Source organism: Stenella coeruleoalba, assembly GCF_951394435.1.
Source record: "Stenella coeruleoalba genome assembly, chromosome: 7".
NCBI classification, from domain to species: domain Eukaryota; kingdom Metazoa; phylum Chordata; class Mammalia; order Artiodactyla; family Delphinidae; genus Stenella; species Stenella coeruleoalba.
Window position 1 is genome coordinate 34203605 of NC_137153.1, and position 16761 is coordinate 34220365.

The following is a 16761-nucleotide window of genomic DNA, read 5'->3' on the forward strand; positions in this document are numbered from 1 at the left end:
GGGGTGCATATATCTTTTTGAATTGGTGTTTTTTTTCTTTAGGCATATAATCAGGAATGGAATTGCTGTATCATATGGTAGTTCTATTTTTAGTTTTTTTGAGGAACCTCCAAACTGTTTTCTACAGTGGCTACACCAATTTACATTTCCACCAACAGTGTATGAGGGTTCCATTTTCTCCACATCCTTGCCAACAGTTGCTATATCTTGTCTTTTTGATAAAAGCCATCCTAACAGGTGTGAGGTGATATCTTGTTGTGGTTTTGATTTGAATTTTTCTGATGACTAACAATGTTGAGAATCTTTTAATGTTCCTTTTGGCCATCTGTATGTCTTCACTGGAAAAATGTCTATTCATATCTTCTGCCCATTTTTAAATTGGGTTGATTAAATTTTGACGTTGAGTTGTATGAGCTGTTCATATTTTTTAGATATTAACCCCCTATAGTCATATCATTTGCAAATATTTTCTCCCATTCTGTAGGTTGTCTTTTCATTTTGTTGATGGTTTCCTTTGCTCTGCGAAAGCTTATAAGTTTAATTAGGTCCCATTTGTCTATTTTTGCTTTTGTTTCCTTTAGCATTTTGAAGTTTTGAGCATATAAATTTTATGCATGTTATGTTAGATTTACACCTAAGCATTTTACTTTTGTAAGCAATTGTAAATGGCATTGTATTTTTAATTTTGATTTCCACATGTTCATTGCTAAGTGTATGGAAGTATACTTGATTTTTGTCTGCTGATTTTGTATCCCATGACTTTGCTGAATTCACTTGTTAGTTTTAGGAAATTTTAGTAGATTCTTTGGTATTTTTCTATGTTGATAATCATGTTATCTGCAAATATGGACAATTTTGTTTCTCCTTTCCCATCCATATGTCTTTTACTTCCTTTCTTGCTTTATTGTTCTGGCTAGACCTTCCAGTGTTTTGTTTAATAGCAGCGGTGAAGAAAATATACTTGTTCTCAATCTTAGGAGAAAAGCATTCAGTCTTTCACCATTAAGTATAATGTTAACTGTTTTGTTTTGTGTTTTGGTAGATGATCTCCATAAGGTCAATAAAGTGTTTGCCTCTTCCTATTTTTCTGAGGGTTTTTCTCATGAATGAGGGCTGAGTTTTGTTAAATACTTTTCCTGCATCAATTGATATGATCACAGGATTTTTCTTTTTTAGCTTGATTTTGATTTCCCAATATCAAATCAGTCTTGTATTCCTGGAATAAACCTCACTTGGTCATGCTATATAATTCTTTTTTTCTTCTGATTTTTAAAAATTTTATTGAAATATAGTTTATTTACAATGTTGTGTTAATTTCTGCTGTATATCAGAGTGATTCAGTTATACATATATATATTCTTTTTTATATTCTTTTCCATTATGGTTTATCATAAGATATTGAATACAGTTCTCTGTTCTATACAGTAGGACCTTGTTGTTTATCCATCCTGTATATAATAGTTTGCATCTGGTAATCCCAAACTCCCAAACCTTCCCTCCCCCAACCCCCTCACCCTTGGTAACCACAAATATGTCCTCTATATCTGTGACTCTGTATCTGTTTCATAGATATGTTAATTTGTGTTGTATTTTAGATTCCACATATAACTGATATCATATGGTATTTGTCTTTCTCTTTCTGACTTACTTTGCTTAGTATGATAATCTGTAAGCATCCATGTTGCTAAAAATGGAATTATTTCATTCTTTTCTGTGACTGAGTAATATTCCATTGATACACACACACACACACACACACATATTTAGTTTTTTAAGGAACATCCATAATGTTCTCCATAGTGGCTGTACCAATTTTGTGGTGCAATAGTAAATGGGATTGTTTCCTTAATTTCTCTCTCTGATTTTTCATTGTCAGTGTATAGGAATTCAAGAGATTTCTGTGCATTAGTTTTGTATCCTGCAACCTTACCAAATTCATTGATTAGTTCTAGTAGTTTTCTATGACACCTTTAGGATTTTCTATGTATAGAAATGACATACGTCATCGGCAACAGTGACAGTTTTACTTCTTCTTTTCCAATTTGGATTCCTTTTATTTCTTCTTCTTCTCTGATTGCTGCTGCTAGGACTTCTGAAACTATGTTGAATAAGAGTGGTGAGAGTGGACATCTTGTTTTGTTCCTGATCTTAGGGGAAATGTTTTCAGTTTTTCACCATTGAGTATGATGTTTGCTGTGGGTTTGTCATATATGGCCTTTATTATGTTGAGGTAGGTTCCCTCTCTGCCCATTTTCTGGAATGTTTTTATCATAAACTGGTGTTGAATTTTGTCAAAAGCTTTTTCTGAATCTATTGATCGTATGGATTTTATTCCTTAATTTGTTAATATAGTGTATCATGTTGATTGATTTGTGTATATTGAAGAATCATTGCATTCCTGGGATAAATCCCACTTGATCATGGTGTATGATCCTTTTAATATGTTGCTGGATTCTGTTTCCTAGTATTTTGTTGAGGACTTTTGCATCTATGTTCATCAGTGATACTGGTGTATAATTTTCTTTTTTCGTAATATCTTTTGCTGGTGTCCGTATCAGGGTGATTGTGGCTTCATAGAATGAATTTGGGAGTGTTCCTCCCTCTGCAATTTTTTGGAAGAGTTTGAGAAGGATCAGTGTTAGCTCTTCTCTAAATGTTTGATAGAATTTTCCTGTGAAGCCATCTGGTCTTGGACTTTTGTTTGTTGGAAGATTTTAAATTACAGTTTCAATTTCATTACTTGTGATAGGTCTGTTTATATTTTCTAATTCTTCCTGGTTCAGTCTTGGAAAATTGTACCTTTCCAATAATTTGTCCATTTCTTCATGGTTGTCCATTTTATTGCCATATAGTTGTTTGTAGTAGTCTCTTATAATCCTTTATATTTCTGTGGTGTCAGTTGTGATTTCTCCTTTTTCATTTCTAACTTTATTGATTTGTGTCCTCTCCTTTTTTTCTTGATGAGTCTGGCTAAAGGTTTATCAATCTTGTTTATCTTCTCAAAGAACCAACTTTTAGCTTTATTGATCTTTGTTATTGTTTCCCTCATTTCTATTTCATTTATTTCTGCTCTGATCTTCATGATTTCTTTCCTTTAGTGACTTTGGGTTTTCTTTGTTCTACTCTCTCTAGTTGCTTTAGGTGTAAGTTTAGATTGCTCATTTGAGATTTTTCCTGTTTCTTGAGGTGAGATTGAATTGCTATAAACTTCCCTCATTTAAAAAAAGTATTTATTTATTTTATTTATTTATTTTTGGCTGCATTAGGTCTTCATTGCTGCATAGGCTTTCTCTAGTTGCAGTGAGCGAGTACTACTCTTTGTTGCAGTGCGCAGGCTTCTCATTATGGTAGCTTCTTTGTTGCAGAGCATGGGCTCTAGGCATGTGGGCTTCAGTAGTTGTGGTTCACAGGCTCTAGAGAGCAGGCTTAGTAGCTGTGGCACATGGTCTTAGTTGCTCTGCAGCATGTGGGATCTTCCTGGGTTAGGGCTTGAACCTGTGTCCCCTGCATTGGCAGGAGGATTCTTAGCCACTGTGCCACCAGGTAAGTCCCTAAACTTCCCTCTTAGAACTGCTTTTGCTATGTCCCATAGGTTTTGGGTCATTGTGTTTTCATTGTCATTTGTTTATATGTATTTTTTTATTTCTTCTTTTATTTCTTCAGGGATCTGTTGTGTATTTAGTAGTGCACTGTTTAGCTTCCATGTATTTGTGTTTTTTAGCTTTTTTTCCTGTAATTGATTTCCAATCTCATATTGTTGTGGTCAGAAAAGATACTTGATATGATTTCAATTTTCTTAAATTTTCCAAGACTTGATTTTTGACCCAAGATGTGATCTATCCTGGAGAATGATCCGTGTGCACTTGAGAAGAAAGTCTATTCTGCCACTTTCGGGTGGAAAGTCCTATAAATATCAATTAAATCTATCTGGTCTATTGTGTCATTTAAAACATGTGTTTCCTTATTTATTTTTCTGTGGGGATGATCTGTCCATTGGTGTAAGTAGGATGTTAAAATCCTCTACTATTTTTGTGTTACTGTTGATTTCCCCTTTTGTGGTTGTTAGTATTTGCCTTATGTATTGAGGTGCTCCTATGTTGGGTACATAAATATTTATAATTGTTATATATTCTTCTTGGATTGACCCCTTGATCATTGTGTAGTGTTCTTCCTTATCTCTTGTAACAGTCTTTATTTTAAAGTGTATTTTATCTGATACGAGTATTGCTACGCCAGCTTTCTTTTGATTTCCTTTTGCATGGAATATCTTTTTCCATCCCTTCACTTTCTCTGTATGTGCCCATAGGTCTGAAGTGTGTCTCTTGCAGACAGCATATATATAGGTCTTGTTTTTGTTTCCTTTCAGCCAGCCTGTGTCTTTTTTTGGAGCATTTAATCCATTTACATTCCAAGTTATTATCAATATGTATGTTCCTATTCCCATTTTCTTAATTGTTTTGTGTTTGTTTTTGTGGGTCTTTTACTTCTCTGTGTTTCCTGCCTAGAGAAGTTCCTTTAGCATTTGTTGTAAAGCTGGTTTGGTGGTGATGAATTCTCTTAGCTTTTGCTTGTCTGAAAAGCTTTTGATTTCTCTGTTGAATCTGAATGAGATTCTTGCTGGATAATCTTGGTTGTAGGTTTTTCTCTTTCATCATTTTAAGTATATCCTGCCACCACTCCCTTCTGGCTTGCAGAGTTCTGCTAAAAAGTCAGCTGATAAACTTATGGAGATTCCTTTGTATGTTATTTTTTGCTTTCCCCTTGCTGCTTGTTTTTTTTTGGGGGGGAGGTACATGGGCCTCTAACTGTTGTGGCCTCTCCTGTTGGGGAGCACAGTCTCCGGACGTGCAGGCTCAGCATCCATGGCTCACGGGCCCAGCCGCTCCGCGGCATGTGGGATCTTCCCAGGCCGGGGCACGAACCCGTGTCCCCTGCATCAGCAGGTGGACTCTCAACCACTGTGCCAAGTGAAGCCCCCCTTGCTGCTTTTAATATTTTTTCTTTGAATTTAATTTTTGTTAGTTTGATTAATGTGTCTTGTTGTGTTTCTCCTAGGGTTTATCCTGTATGGGACTCTCTGCCTTTCCTGGCTTGGCTGACTATTTCCTTTCCTATGTTAGGGAAGTTTCTGACTATAATCTCTTCAAATATTTTCTCAGACCCTTTCTCTATCTCTTCTTCTTCTGGGACCCCTATAATTCAAATGTTGGTGTGTTTAACTTTGTCCCAGAAGTCTCTAAGACTGTCTTCATTTCTTTTCATCCTTTTTTCTTTATTCTGATGCTCAGCAGTTATTTCCACCATTCTATCTTCCAGCTCACTTATTCATTCTTCTGTCTCAGTTATTCTGTTACTGATTCCTTCTAGTGTATTTTTTCCTGTCAGTTAATTGTGTTGTTCATCTCTGTTTGTTCTTTAATTCTTCTAGATCTTTGTTAAACATTTCTGTATTTTCTCAATCCATGCCTCCATTCTATTTCCAAGATTCTGGATAATCTTTGCTATCATTACTCTGAATTCTATTTCAGGTAGGTTGCCTATTTCCTCTTCATTTAGTTGGTCTTGTAGGTTTCTACCTTACTCCTTCATCTGTGACATAATTTTTGGTCATTTTTTTGTTTGTTTTTGATGGGTAGGACTGTGTTACTATCTTACTGGTTCTTTGGCCTGAGGCTTCCTGCAGTGGAGTTTGTAGGCTGCTGGGCTTGGTACCGAGATGATTACCTCCAGGAGACCTCACTCAGATGAATATTCCCTGAGGTCTGAGGTTCTCTGTTAGTCAGTGGTTCGTACTTGGAGCTCCCACTGCAGTATCTCTGGCCCGACCCCCAGCTTGTGAACCAAAATCCCACAAGCAGCACGGGGTGGAAAAAAAGAAAAAGAGAAAAGAAAAAAAGGAACAGAACAATAACAAAGAGTAAAAAATAAAATAGGATTAGAAAACTAACAGGTGTTAGAAAGAATAAAAAAGTAAAAATATAGATGAAACAACAACCAGAAAGTAAAGCAGAACCACAATAGTAAAAAAGAGGAGAAAAAAAAAAAAAGCTGGAAAACGCCTTGGCTCTGGGGGGCCAGGCTTAGGCAGGGGTAGGGTTTAGGTGGTGGGTAGGGCCTATGCTTAGGACCCACAGGCCTGGAAAAGGCCCTGCGGGTGGGGGGGGTGGGGCTTATAATCAATGCAGTAGGCAGTGTCCAGGAGTGCCTCTGGCCTTGGAGGTTGGAGGACCAGGTCCATGACCCCAGCAGGCTCACTGGGCCCAAGTGAGTGAGGAAAATGTTAGGCGCATTCCCCCCTGATCCTCCCCTGAAGGGCCCCTCCCCGTTGTCCTCTCTTCTTCTTCTTCCCCTCCTTCCTCCCTCCTATGCCCCTAGGAGCCACGTGGCCAAAGGGGGTCCTGAAGGTAGGGGATGAGACCCCAAAGCCCAACAGGCTTCCTGAGGCCGAGTGGGTGGGGGAAACGACCTCTACACCTCCCCTGATCCTCTGATCCTGGAGGGCCCCTACCCATCTCTCTCTCTTCCTCTTCCCCGTCCATGCCCCTAGGACCCCTGCAGCCAGAGGGGGCCTTGGAGAAAGGAGGACTGGGCCCAGAAGACTAGCAGGCTTCCTGGGGCCTGAGTGGGTGGGAGAAACACCTGCCGCACCTCCCCTGATCCTCTGGTCCTCGAGGATCTCCCCCACACCGTTCATCTCTCCTCCTCTTCCCCCCTCCTCCCTCCCTCCCATGACCCTAGGACCCATGGGGTTTGAGGGGGTCCCAGAGAATGGAGGACCAGGCCTGGGAGACCAGCGGGTTTCCTGGGGCCTGAGTTGGTGGGGGAAGTGCCCTCCGTGCCTTCCCTGATCCTCCAATCTTGGAGGGCCCCTCCCCATCCACCTCTGCTCTTCTCCCCGTACCTCCTCCTCTGCTCCTAGGACCAACGCAGTCCAGGGAGGGCCTTGGTGGGTGGGAGACCTGGCCTGGGAGCCCAGCAGGCTTGCCAGGGCCTGACTGGGCAGGCGAAATGCTAGGCACACTCCTCCTGATCCTCTGAGCTCCCGAGGGTCCCTCCAGGTGTGGGAACCCCTCCCCTTCCCAGCCACCCCTCAGGGGCACTGGTCTTGTCTGGCCCCCACTTCTCCTCCCCACTCACTCCCCCCACATCCTACCCAGTCACTCAGGGGCTTCTCCCATCTCCTTGGGCATCAAGGTCCCACACCAGCGTCCAGCAGGCACCCTAGTTGTTGTCTATTGAGACTTAATTTATGGCCTAACATATGGTCTACCCAGGAAAATGTCCCATGTACACTTGCGAAGAATGTGTATGTTGTTCTTGGGTGAAGTGTACTGTATATGTCTGCTAGATATAGTTGGTTTAGTGTTTGTTTACATCCTCTATTTCCTTATTTATCTTCTTTCCAGTCGTTCCATCCAGTATTGTGATTTTTTAATTTAAAATATATTTTGTCTGATATTAGTATAGCTACTCATGCTCTCTTTTAGTTCCTATTTGCATAAACTCTTTCTCCCATCCTTTCACTTTCAACCTGCTTGTGTCTTTGGATCTCAGGTGAGTTCTTGTAGACAATACCTAGTTGGATCATGTGTTTTTATCCATTCTGGCAATGTTTATCTTTTGACGGAAGAGTTTAATCAATGTATATTTAAAATAGCTACTGATAAGGAGGAATTATTTCTGTCATTGTGATGATATTTATTTTCTATTTGCCCTATAGTTTTGTTTTGGGTTTTTTTTGTGGGGGGCTGTCATTTCCTGCATTCCTACCTTCTTTTGTGTTGACTTTTCTGTAGTAAATTGCTTAAATTGATTCTTAATTTCTTTTTGTATATATTCTATAGCTATTTTCTTTGTGGTTACCATGGGAATTACATTTAACATCCTAAAGTTATAACAATCTAATTTGAATTTATAGCAGCTTAACTTCAATAATATACAAAATATTTGCCCCTTTGTAGCTTCATTCTGCCCCTTTCAATGTTGATGTCACAAAATTACATCTTTATACATTGTGTGTCCAAAACAAAAACTAATAATTCTTTTAAAAGCATTGGTTTGGAGTTACAAACCAGTGTTTCAGTAATACTAGCTTTAACACTAATTTTTTCCCATTAAATGTACTAATCTCTTGAATCATGTAGAATGCAAAAAGTGTAATTACAAACCATTGTTACAATAATACTAGCTTTAAAAATTGCCCATGTATTTACCTTTATTGTGATCTTTATTTCTCCATACAGCTCTGAGGTACTGCTGAGTGTTCTTTCATTTCACTTTGGAGGACTCCCTTGAGCATTTCTTGCAAAATAGGTCTAGTGGCTACACCTTCAGCTTTTGATTATCTGGGAAAGTCTTTATTTCTCCCTCACTTTTGAAGAGCAGTCTTGCTGGATATAAGATTCTTGGTTGATGGGGTTTTTTCTTTAGCACTTTGAATATATCTGCCCACTGTCTTCTGGCCTCTAAAGTCTCTGATGAGAAATCTGAACATAATATTATTGAAGATCCCTTGTATTATGTAATGATTTGCTTCTCTCTAGCTGCTTTCAAGATTCATTCTTTGTCTTTGTCTTTTGAAAGTTTGATTATGTGTCTCAGTGTGGGTCTCTTTGAGTTCATCTTATTTGGAGTTCACTGAGCTTCTTGGATATTTATATTCATGCCTTTCATCAGATTTGGTAAGTTTTCAGCCATTATTTCTTCAACGTTCTCTCTGTGCCTTTCTCTCTCTCTCCTCCTTCTAGGACTTCAATGATGAGTAGGTTGGTATGTTTTATGATGTCTCACAGTTCCCTTAGGCTCCATTTCTTTTCTTCAATTTTTCTTTCTGTTCTTCAGCCTGGATACTTTCCACTCTCTTATTTTCTAGTTCACTGATTATTTCTTTTGCCTGCTCAAATGCCTTTGAATCCCTCTAGTGAAATTTTCATTTCAGTTATTGTACTTTTCAGCTCCAGAATTTCTTTTTTATTTATTTTTAGGCTTTCTATCTCTTTATTTATACTTCTATTTTGTTTACACCTCATTTTCTTGACTTCCTCCACATCTTCATATAGCTCTTTGAGCATCTTAGGACAGTTGTTTTAAAGTCTTTGTTTAATATATATTCCATTAGGTCTATTTCATGGACAGACTCTTGAATTATATTTTTTTCCTTTGAATTGGCCATACTTTCCTGATTCTTTGTATGCCTTGTGTGAGTTTTTGTTGAATGAACACTGGACATTTGAATCTAATAATTTGGTAATTCTGGAAATCAGATTCTCACCATTCCTCAGGGTTTGATGTTTTGATCATTTTTTCAAAATAAAAATAATGTCTTCTTAGGTCTTTTCTGAGCCCTTCTTTGAGCACATTTAGTCGCTTTCTAATTTCCCCCATATATGTAGTTGTTTTTTTAATGTCCTATTCATTAATGTCTGACTACCAAAAGGGGAAAAGCAAAAAATTAAGGCAGGAGAAAAGGGTATTGGCCTTTAAATTTCCTAGAAGGCTGTTCAGCTAGAGGAGAGAAGCTTGCAGTGAGGTGGGGGGGGGGTGTATGTGAGGGGAGGTGCAGCAACAATGGCTGCCTGCCTTTTTCCATGCACCTCTGTGATCAGAAGAAGCAATCAGTGACCAGAACACAGATCCCCAATATTTGGGGAACAGGGTCCTTTTTGTCTACCCTGGCTCCTGCAAGCTGTGTGCAAGCTGCTCAATGCCTGCCATGTGGCTAGAGGTGGGGATGTGTAGCTACTACTGTCAGCTAAAAGCTGAAATTGACTAAAATTAACCAAAATTTACCATCCAAGACTTCCCCAGAAGTTGTAAGTCTTCAACAGACTCCAGAGTTCCAAATTAGTTATATCAGACAGAATCTGCCAGTGTCATTGTTGTCTAGGTGGGAGACAGATTTCTGGTGCTTCCTACTCCATTATCTTCCCAGAATCCTTGTCTAGAGTTAATTTTATCTCATTACCAGAAGAGCCTTTTTAGTACTCTAGCTGATGACTTTTGAATGATGTGATTTTCCAATCTGTTGGGACAAGCACTACTTCTGGCCTCAAGTGAACTTCAGGCACTGTATCCTTTCATCCTTCCCAATGGATTTTTCCTCTGCCTCAGGTAGCTTGCTCACATGTATTCACTAATTGATTCTCAGCTGAATATTTATGGAGGAGTCTCTGCAGATCTCTGGAGTCCTCTCTCTGTACATCACTCCTCTTTCCAGTACTCCGCCTTGTGAATTCTAGCCCTCTTGACCAACCCAGATTCCCAGTTTCATCCCCTCAATTTAGGGAGGCTGCCAGGCTCTGTGGGTTCCTTTCCTTACATCATGGCCTGGAAAGTCAACAGGCAGTGAGGTGGGTCAATTGTAGGGCTCATCTCCTTTGTTTTCCATTTCTCAAGGATCTGTCCTTCATTGACTTATGTTCAATGTTTTGAGAACCATTGTTTCACATGTGTTGTCTGTGTTTTTTTGGTTATTATTGTTTCAGGTGGGAGGGTAGTCAGTTCCTGTTACTTCATCTTGGCTGAAAATGAAAGTTTGAAGCTTCAATTTAAAATTAGTTTCTTCCTTATATGATCTCCTAGGATATATTCTCTGATTTTCCCATTGGTACTAATCAATATCTTTCTTGGTAATACAAGTTATATATGCCATTATTTTCTTTTCTTAGTAGTCTGTGAGTTTGTGGAGAATAAGATATAAGTGTGAGTCACAATATGTACTTTACAAATATGAAAAATATAAATGCTTAATAAGCATCTACTTAGTGGATTAAACTATTAAAAATTAACCTTACTTGGCATAGATTTCTAGACTTGTAGGTCATGGAAATATCATGGTGTATGTTGATAGCTGCAAGGAGTTCCATGATGTTTCTTATGAGAACTTTTTTGTTAAGATATAGATATTGATTTCTTAGGGTAGTTAAGTGAATTTGCAGTGAGTTAAATAAATGTCAAAAAAAAAGAAAAATGGATCAAATAAAAATAGGACATGTTCTTTAGACACGTAGCTCACCAGTGATTCAGTATATAATCAGTGGCTTAAAATTCAGAAGGCATGGCTTTACAGTATCTATATCTTTTAAGGACAGGGTATAGGAAGGGTCTTATCATGCATGTCATGAACATATATCTATTTTGGACATTCAGCATTCCTTTTCCCTTCCTAAAGATATCCAGATATCTTTCTCAGAAGTTGTATATATTGGGCTTCCCTGGTGGTGCAGTGGTTGAGAGTCTGCCTGCTAATGCAGGGTACACGGGTTCGTGACCCGGTCTGGGAAGATCCCACATGCCGCGGAGCGGCTGGGCCCGTGAGCCATGGCTGTTGAGCCTGCGCGTCCGGAGCCTGTGCTCTGCAACAGGAGAGGCCACAGCAGTGAGAGGCCCACGTACTGCAAAAAAAAAAAAAAAAAAAAAAAGAAGTTGTGTATAGTTTTGGTGAAATGGTCAATCTAGGTACTTGCTTACCATATGAACACCAAAGGAGCCATATTCTTTTCACCATCAGGTTGGAGACATTAAATGTAATCTAATATGGGGCCAGACTGATGCAATTGCTCAGTTTGTTAGGAATTAAGATCTTTGCTACAGTATCCACTAGACACATGTAGCTATTTAAACTAAAATTAAATAAAATTAAAAATTTAGTTCCTCAGTTGTATACATCGAGTGCTCAATAGCCACCTATGGCTAGTGCCTACCATATTAGACAGTACAGCTCACTTCCTTCATCACAGAAAGTTCTATTGAACAGTGCAGTTCAAGGAACATAAATGTTAGGATAAGATTATTGAGTATATAATCTTTTCTCTTTTAGGGACATGGAAATTTTTATTTTAAAATATTGTATTTATAGTGCTTCTTGCTTTGACAAAACTGTAGGTATCTCTTATAAGATAAATAGACTTAACAGGCATTGTCTCATGACTGTGCTGAAATCCTTATTCCAGGTTGCACTGAAGTCGAAGATGTAGCTCTAGGCCCCAGTCCCCCATCCTGGGCCAGTGCTGCCTGTACCACCTACCTGGGACCCGCAAGGAGTGAGGGAGGGGGAGGAGGCAGTGATGGGCAGGGGAGGAGGGGCTGTTTCTTGCCTTCAGCTCTTTCCCAAGCTCAGGCTACTGCTCCACCCTGAGGGCATCTGCATTTAAGGCAGAACTTTCTCCCTGTCTTCCGGAGGCACTTGCATTCTTGTAGTTCCAAAGGCAAGCCTGGCCTCTTCCTTTGGCAGCAGGGTCTGTGCCAGGAGCCTCAGCTCAGTTTCCAGAGAATGACTATGTGCTCTTACCTGTCTGAGGCCCCAGACACCCTGGAGGAGGTCAGATTCATGTGTTCCAGCCTTGTCAGGGCTGGGTGCTTTTCATATTCTGGTGGGAGAGAACTGCTCTTTCCAGAAACATTTTTATGGTTTTTATCAAATGCAATAGACCATTTAATGATAACTAGTCTCTACATATATCTTAAAATGGTTTTGTACTTATGAATGGAGATTCCTGGTTTAAAAAAGTAAAATTTTCATTTGATTTATATCACGTTAAAAAATAAGATTTCGTTTACTAAAAAAATTTGGGGAGGGGGAATTCCCTGGTGGTCCAGTGGTTAGGACTCTGAGCTTCCATTGCAGGGGGCGTGGGTTCAATACCTGGTTGAAGATCCTGCAAGCGGTGCAGTGCGGTGCGGTGCGGTGCGGCCAAAAAAAAAATGATTTTTTGAAGATTCCATAAGGTAGTATGTAAGGGATGACTATAAAGTTCTTCTATTCAAATGAGAGAATATATGCCCAACTGAGCATCGTCTTCCAAAGCATCCCTACGGATGGTTGTCTACTTACTCCTCAGCAGCTCCCAGAGGTGAGGGTGGGAGTCAAGGCAGACTGATGCCTCCTGTCGGTAAGGACTGATGTGGAGAGGAAGAGGTCTTGGATACACAGGAAATGCCAGGAAGGCCTCTGTGTATTTCCACAAGTGGTGGAGAGGGAACACAGACAATCCTTTACAGACTTCAGAAAAAATGGGCACCAAAGGGCTCCCAATTGTTGTTAGATAGGGAAGGGAAAATTAGTAATGAAGGAGTACAGTAACCCTTCAGCTGAGATGGTAACCAGCTGATTATGTAAAATGTTTGTCAGCCACGCATTTGGAAACTCCCTCTATTCTTGAAAAGCCCTAGAAATTTGCATTTAATGAAATTCACTTATACTTTCCCATTGACGTACAATTTAGAACTATAATGTATACCTGTTTTAAAAAATTATGGTTGAAAGAGAAAATGTATTCATACTTCTGAAGAGAACATGACTTTTAATCCACATAACTAAAGACAAAAAGCACTTTTTAATTCCAGAATACCAAAACAAAAACAACAAAATCCTCAAGACTGTAGAGATACCTGTGTGTTCTTCCAGGTAATTTAAACTGACAATCAATTAACAGATTAGAGCTTAGTGCTAGGTAAACATTACATGTTCAAATCCCAAGCAGAGATTAATTTGCTCTCTTCTAGGGTCACACATTTCATGCTGAGCCCCAGCCTGCTGTTCTCCTACTATATGCTAATGTTTACATGGGTCTCAGTCACCTTAGTTGAAACACTGAAAGCTTAACCTTTTAGTGGATAGAAGCCTCAGCTAAGTAGAATATTAAGTAAAGTTATCATTCTACTACAAAACACTTTAATTGGGAAAGAATCATGTAAATAAGATAGACAATATTTTCCTACTTTGGGCTATAGATTAATTGATCAAAACTAAATTGGCTAAAATGTGAAAGAGCTGAAAATAAGTATTTCTGTCATTGGTTTTCCACACATCAGTAATTTTTGCATACATGGGTTGGCTCTCTTTGTCTATTAATCATAACTTTTTTTCCGAAATTTCTTTTTGTAATTTTTATAAAGCCTGGGGCCATGTCCTTTTCAGCATTTTTGTTTATTTTTCAGATTTTTTTTCTTGCTTGTGGGGCAATCTCTTAGTGAAATTCAAAGTTTTCTAGAGAATATCCGCAGACGACCGGCACCTGGTCTCCAGCTGCGGCTCCTTCATCAAGACCGAGCCGTCTAGCCCGTCCTCGGGCATCGATGCCCTCAGCCACCACAGCCCCAGCGGCTCGTCCGACGCCAGCGGCGGCTTCGGCCTGGCCCTGGGCGCCCACGCCAACAGTCTGGACTTGCTGCCCATGTTCGTGGGCACCGGGCTGGGAGGCACCCCCTACCGCAAGGGCTACGAGGACTGTGCCAGCGGCATCATGGAGGACTCGGCCATCAAGTGCCAGTACATGCTCAACGCCATCCCCAAGAGCCTGTGCCTCGTGTGTGGGGACATCGCCTCCGGCTACCACTACAGCGTGGCCTCCTGTGAGGCCTGCAAGGCTTTCTTCAAGAGGACCATCCAAGGGAACATTGAGTACAGCTGCCCGGCCACCAACGAGTGTGAGATCACGAAACGGAGGCGCGAGTCCTGCCAGGCCTGTCGCTTCATGAAATGCCTCAAAGTGGGGATAATGCTGAAGGAAGGTGTGCGCCTTGACCGAGTGCGTGGAGGCCGCCAGAAATACAAGCGCCGGCTGGACTCAGAGAGCAGCCCGTACCTGAGCTTACAGATTTCTCCTCCTGCTAAAAAGCCATTGACTAAAATCGCCTCCTACCTGCTGGTGGCTGAGCCGGACAAACTCTACGCCATGCCACCCCCTGGCATGCCAGAGGGTGACATCAAGGCTCTGACCACTCTCTGTGATCTGGCAGACAGGGAGCTCGTGGTCATTATTGGCTGGGCCAAGCACATCCCAGGCTTCTCCAACCTCTCTCTGGGGGACCAGATGAGTCTGCCACAGAGTGCCTGGATGGAGATCCTCATCCTGGGCAGCGTGCACTGCTCGCTGCCCCATGACGATAAGCTGGTATATGCTGAGGACTATATGCTGAGGACTATATCACGGACGAGGAGCGCTCCCGCCTCGCGGTACTGCTGGAGCTCTACCGGGCCATCCTACAGCTGGTGCACAGCTACAAGAAGCTCAAGGTGAAGGAGGAGATTGTGACGCTCAAGGCCCTGGCCCTGGCCAACTCAGATTCCATGTACATCGAGGATCTGGAGGCGGTCCAGAAGCTGCAGGACCTGCTGCATGAGGCGCTGCAGGACTACGAGCTGTGCCAGCGCCACGAGAAGCCATGGAGGATGAGCAAGTTGCTGCTGACGCTGCCCCTGCTTCGGCAGACAGCTGCCAAGGCCGTGCAGCACTTCTACAGCCTCAAACTGCAAGGCAAGGTGCCCATGCACAAACTCTTCCTGGAGATGCTGGAGGCCAAGGTCTGATGGCCTGGCCCAAGGACCGACTCCCACCCAAGGACAGACAAACCGACGGGGAGACCTCCACAGCCACCAGCCTCAACATTCAAGTCCTGTATCATGGCCGCGAGCAGTCCCAGAGGAAGGGGCTCCTGGCCTCCTGGCTGTGTGCAGAGCCCTGGGTGCTGTGGGGTAGGGAACGGGGATGGGAGGGCAGGGCGCAGGGCTCATCTGTAACAGGCTTTTTCTTTGGTATGTTTTTCCTCCGCCACGGGCAACGCTGAGGCCTGGGCCAGAGCTGACTCCCCTGAGGCTGGAGACCACCGAGGAAGTGCCCCCTCTCCCTGCCAAATCACCAAGAGGCAGCACTAACATAACACATTTCCTAACCCCATGCCCGACCCCCTGTCCTCTGTCCATGGCCTGCGTGGGCAGTGCTTAGCGCCCAGGACTCTGGCATACTCAAGTGGGGTACCTTCTAGAGGTTTCCCTCTCCCAGAGGGCAGTTACTTTCTTGCAGCGGTGCTGCCTACTCTGGGGTTCTGTGGGGCCCCTCAAGAGGCCCTACGCCTTCCACAGTTCAGACGGCTCCCTCCCTCCATCCTTCCTCTAAGCTCCCAGGCCCGACTCACCATCAGGAGAGTAGCGCCAGAACTCATGCGTTTTCCTGGTGACCCCACCCCTCGGTGCGTCCCCCTCCCCCCCCCCCCCCCCCCCCCCCCCGCGCCTGCCTGTCACCGCGGCCCCAGGGCCTGTCCTCCCCCTCTCTTCCCAAGGAGTCCTGCTGCTACTTCCTGCCCTACCTCAGAGCTCACTCTCACAGTGGGTTCAGCCAGCCAAGACTTCAGGGCCCGTGGGTGGGAATTCTGCTGGCTCAGAGAAGAGCAGGGTCCAGGCAACACTCCCCAGCGCTCCCCCTTCTTCTGGCTTCTCCCACTCCCCTGGGGCAGGTCCAGAGCAGGTAGGCCTTGGGAAACGAGGGAGATGCAGGGGCCTGACCCCGTCTGAGGGCACCCTGGGCACTTGATTCTGGCAGCCCTGGGAGGACCGGGTCAGGATAGGGAGAGGCCCAAACCAATCTTTGCTGAGCACAGAAAGGCCCAGAAGCAGAGATGAGCAGGCGGGGGAATCCTGAAGACAGAGGCTCGGTGGAGGTCACCAGCCTGCCTGATCTTTCCTGGTATCCAGGGGCAGTGGACACCGAAGCCCCCTCCCCTGCATCCCAAGGGCTGGGTGAATCAGCGCCACAGGAGGGGTTGCTCCTGCCATCCTTGGCCTAAGGAGGTGTAGCGTAGCTCCCTGGGTGCACTTAGAAGACCAGCTTTCTGGCAGGACAACTACTCCGGCCCCCCATCAGTCCTCCAGGCTGCTGTGTAAGGTGACAGCCACCCCAGTTTGCCCAGGACCGGTTCTGGCACTGGAAGTCCATTTCCCAGGAAACCCCTCAGTCCTGCCCAAATGGGGACAGTTGGTCACCC

General features: G+C 42.7%; 1 protein-coding gene across 1 annotated transcript; it reads left to right on the forward strand.

Moving 5' to 3' along the window:
• Window positions 1-13709: 13709 nt before the first annotated feature.
• LOC307189233 (steroid hormone receptor ERR2-like) lies at window positions 13710-15310 on the forward strand (the record flags this gene model as incomplete). Its single annotated transcript, XM_079927121.1, is given in 3 exon segments — window positions 13710-14897; window positions 14900-14902; window positions 14906-15310. Coding segments are annotated over 3 exon segments (1131 nt in total). The 5' UTR covers window positions 13710-14174.
• Window positions 15311-16761: the final 1451 nt, after the last annotated feature.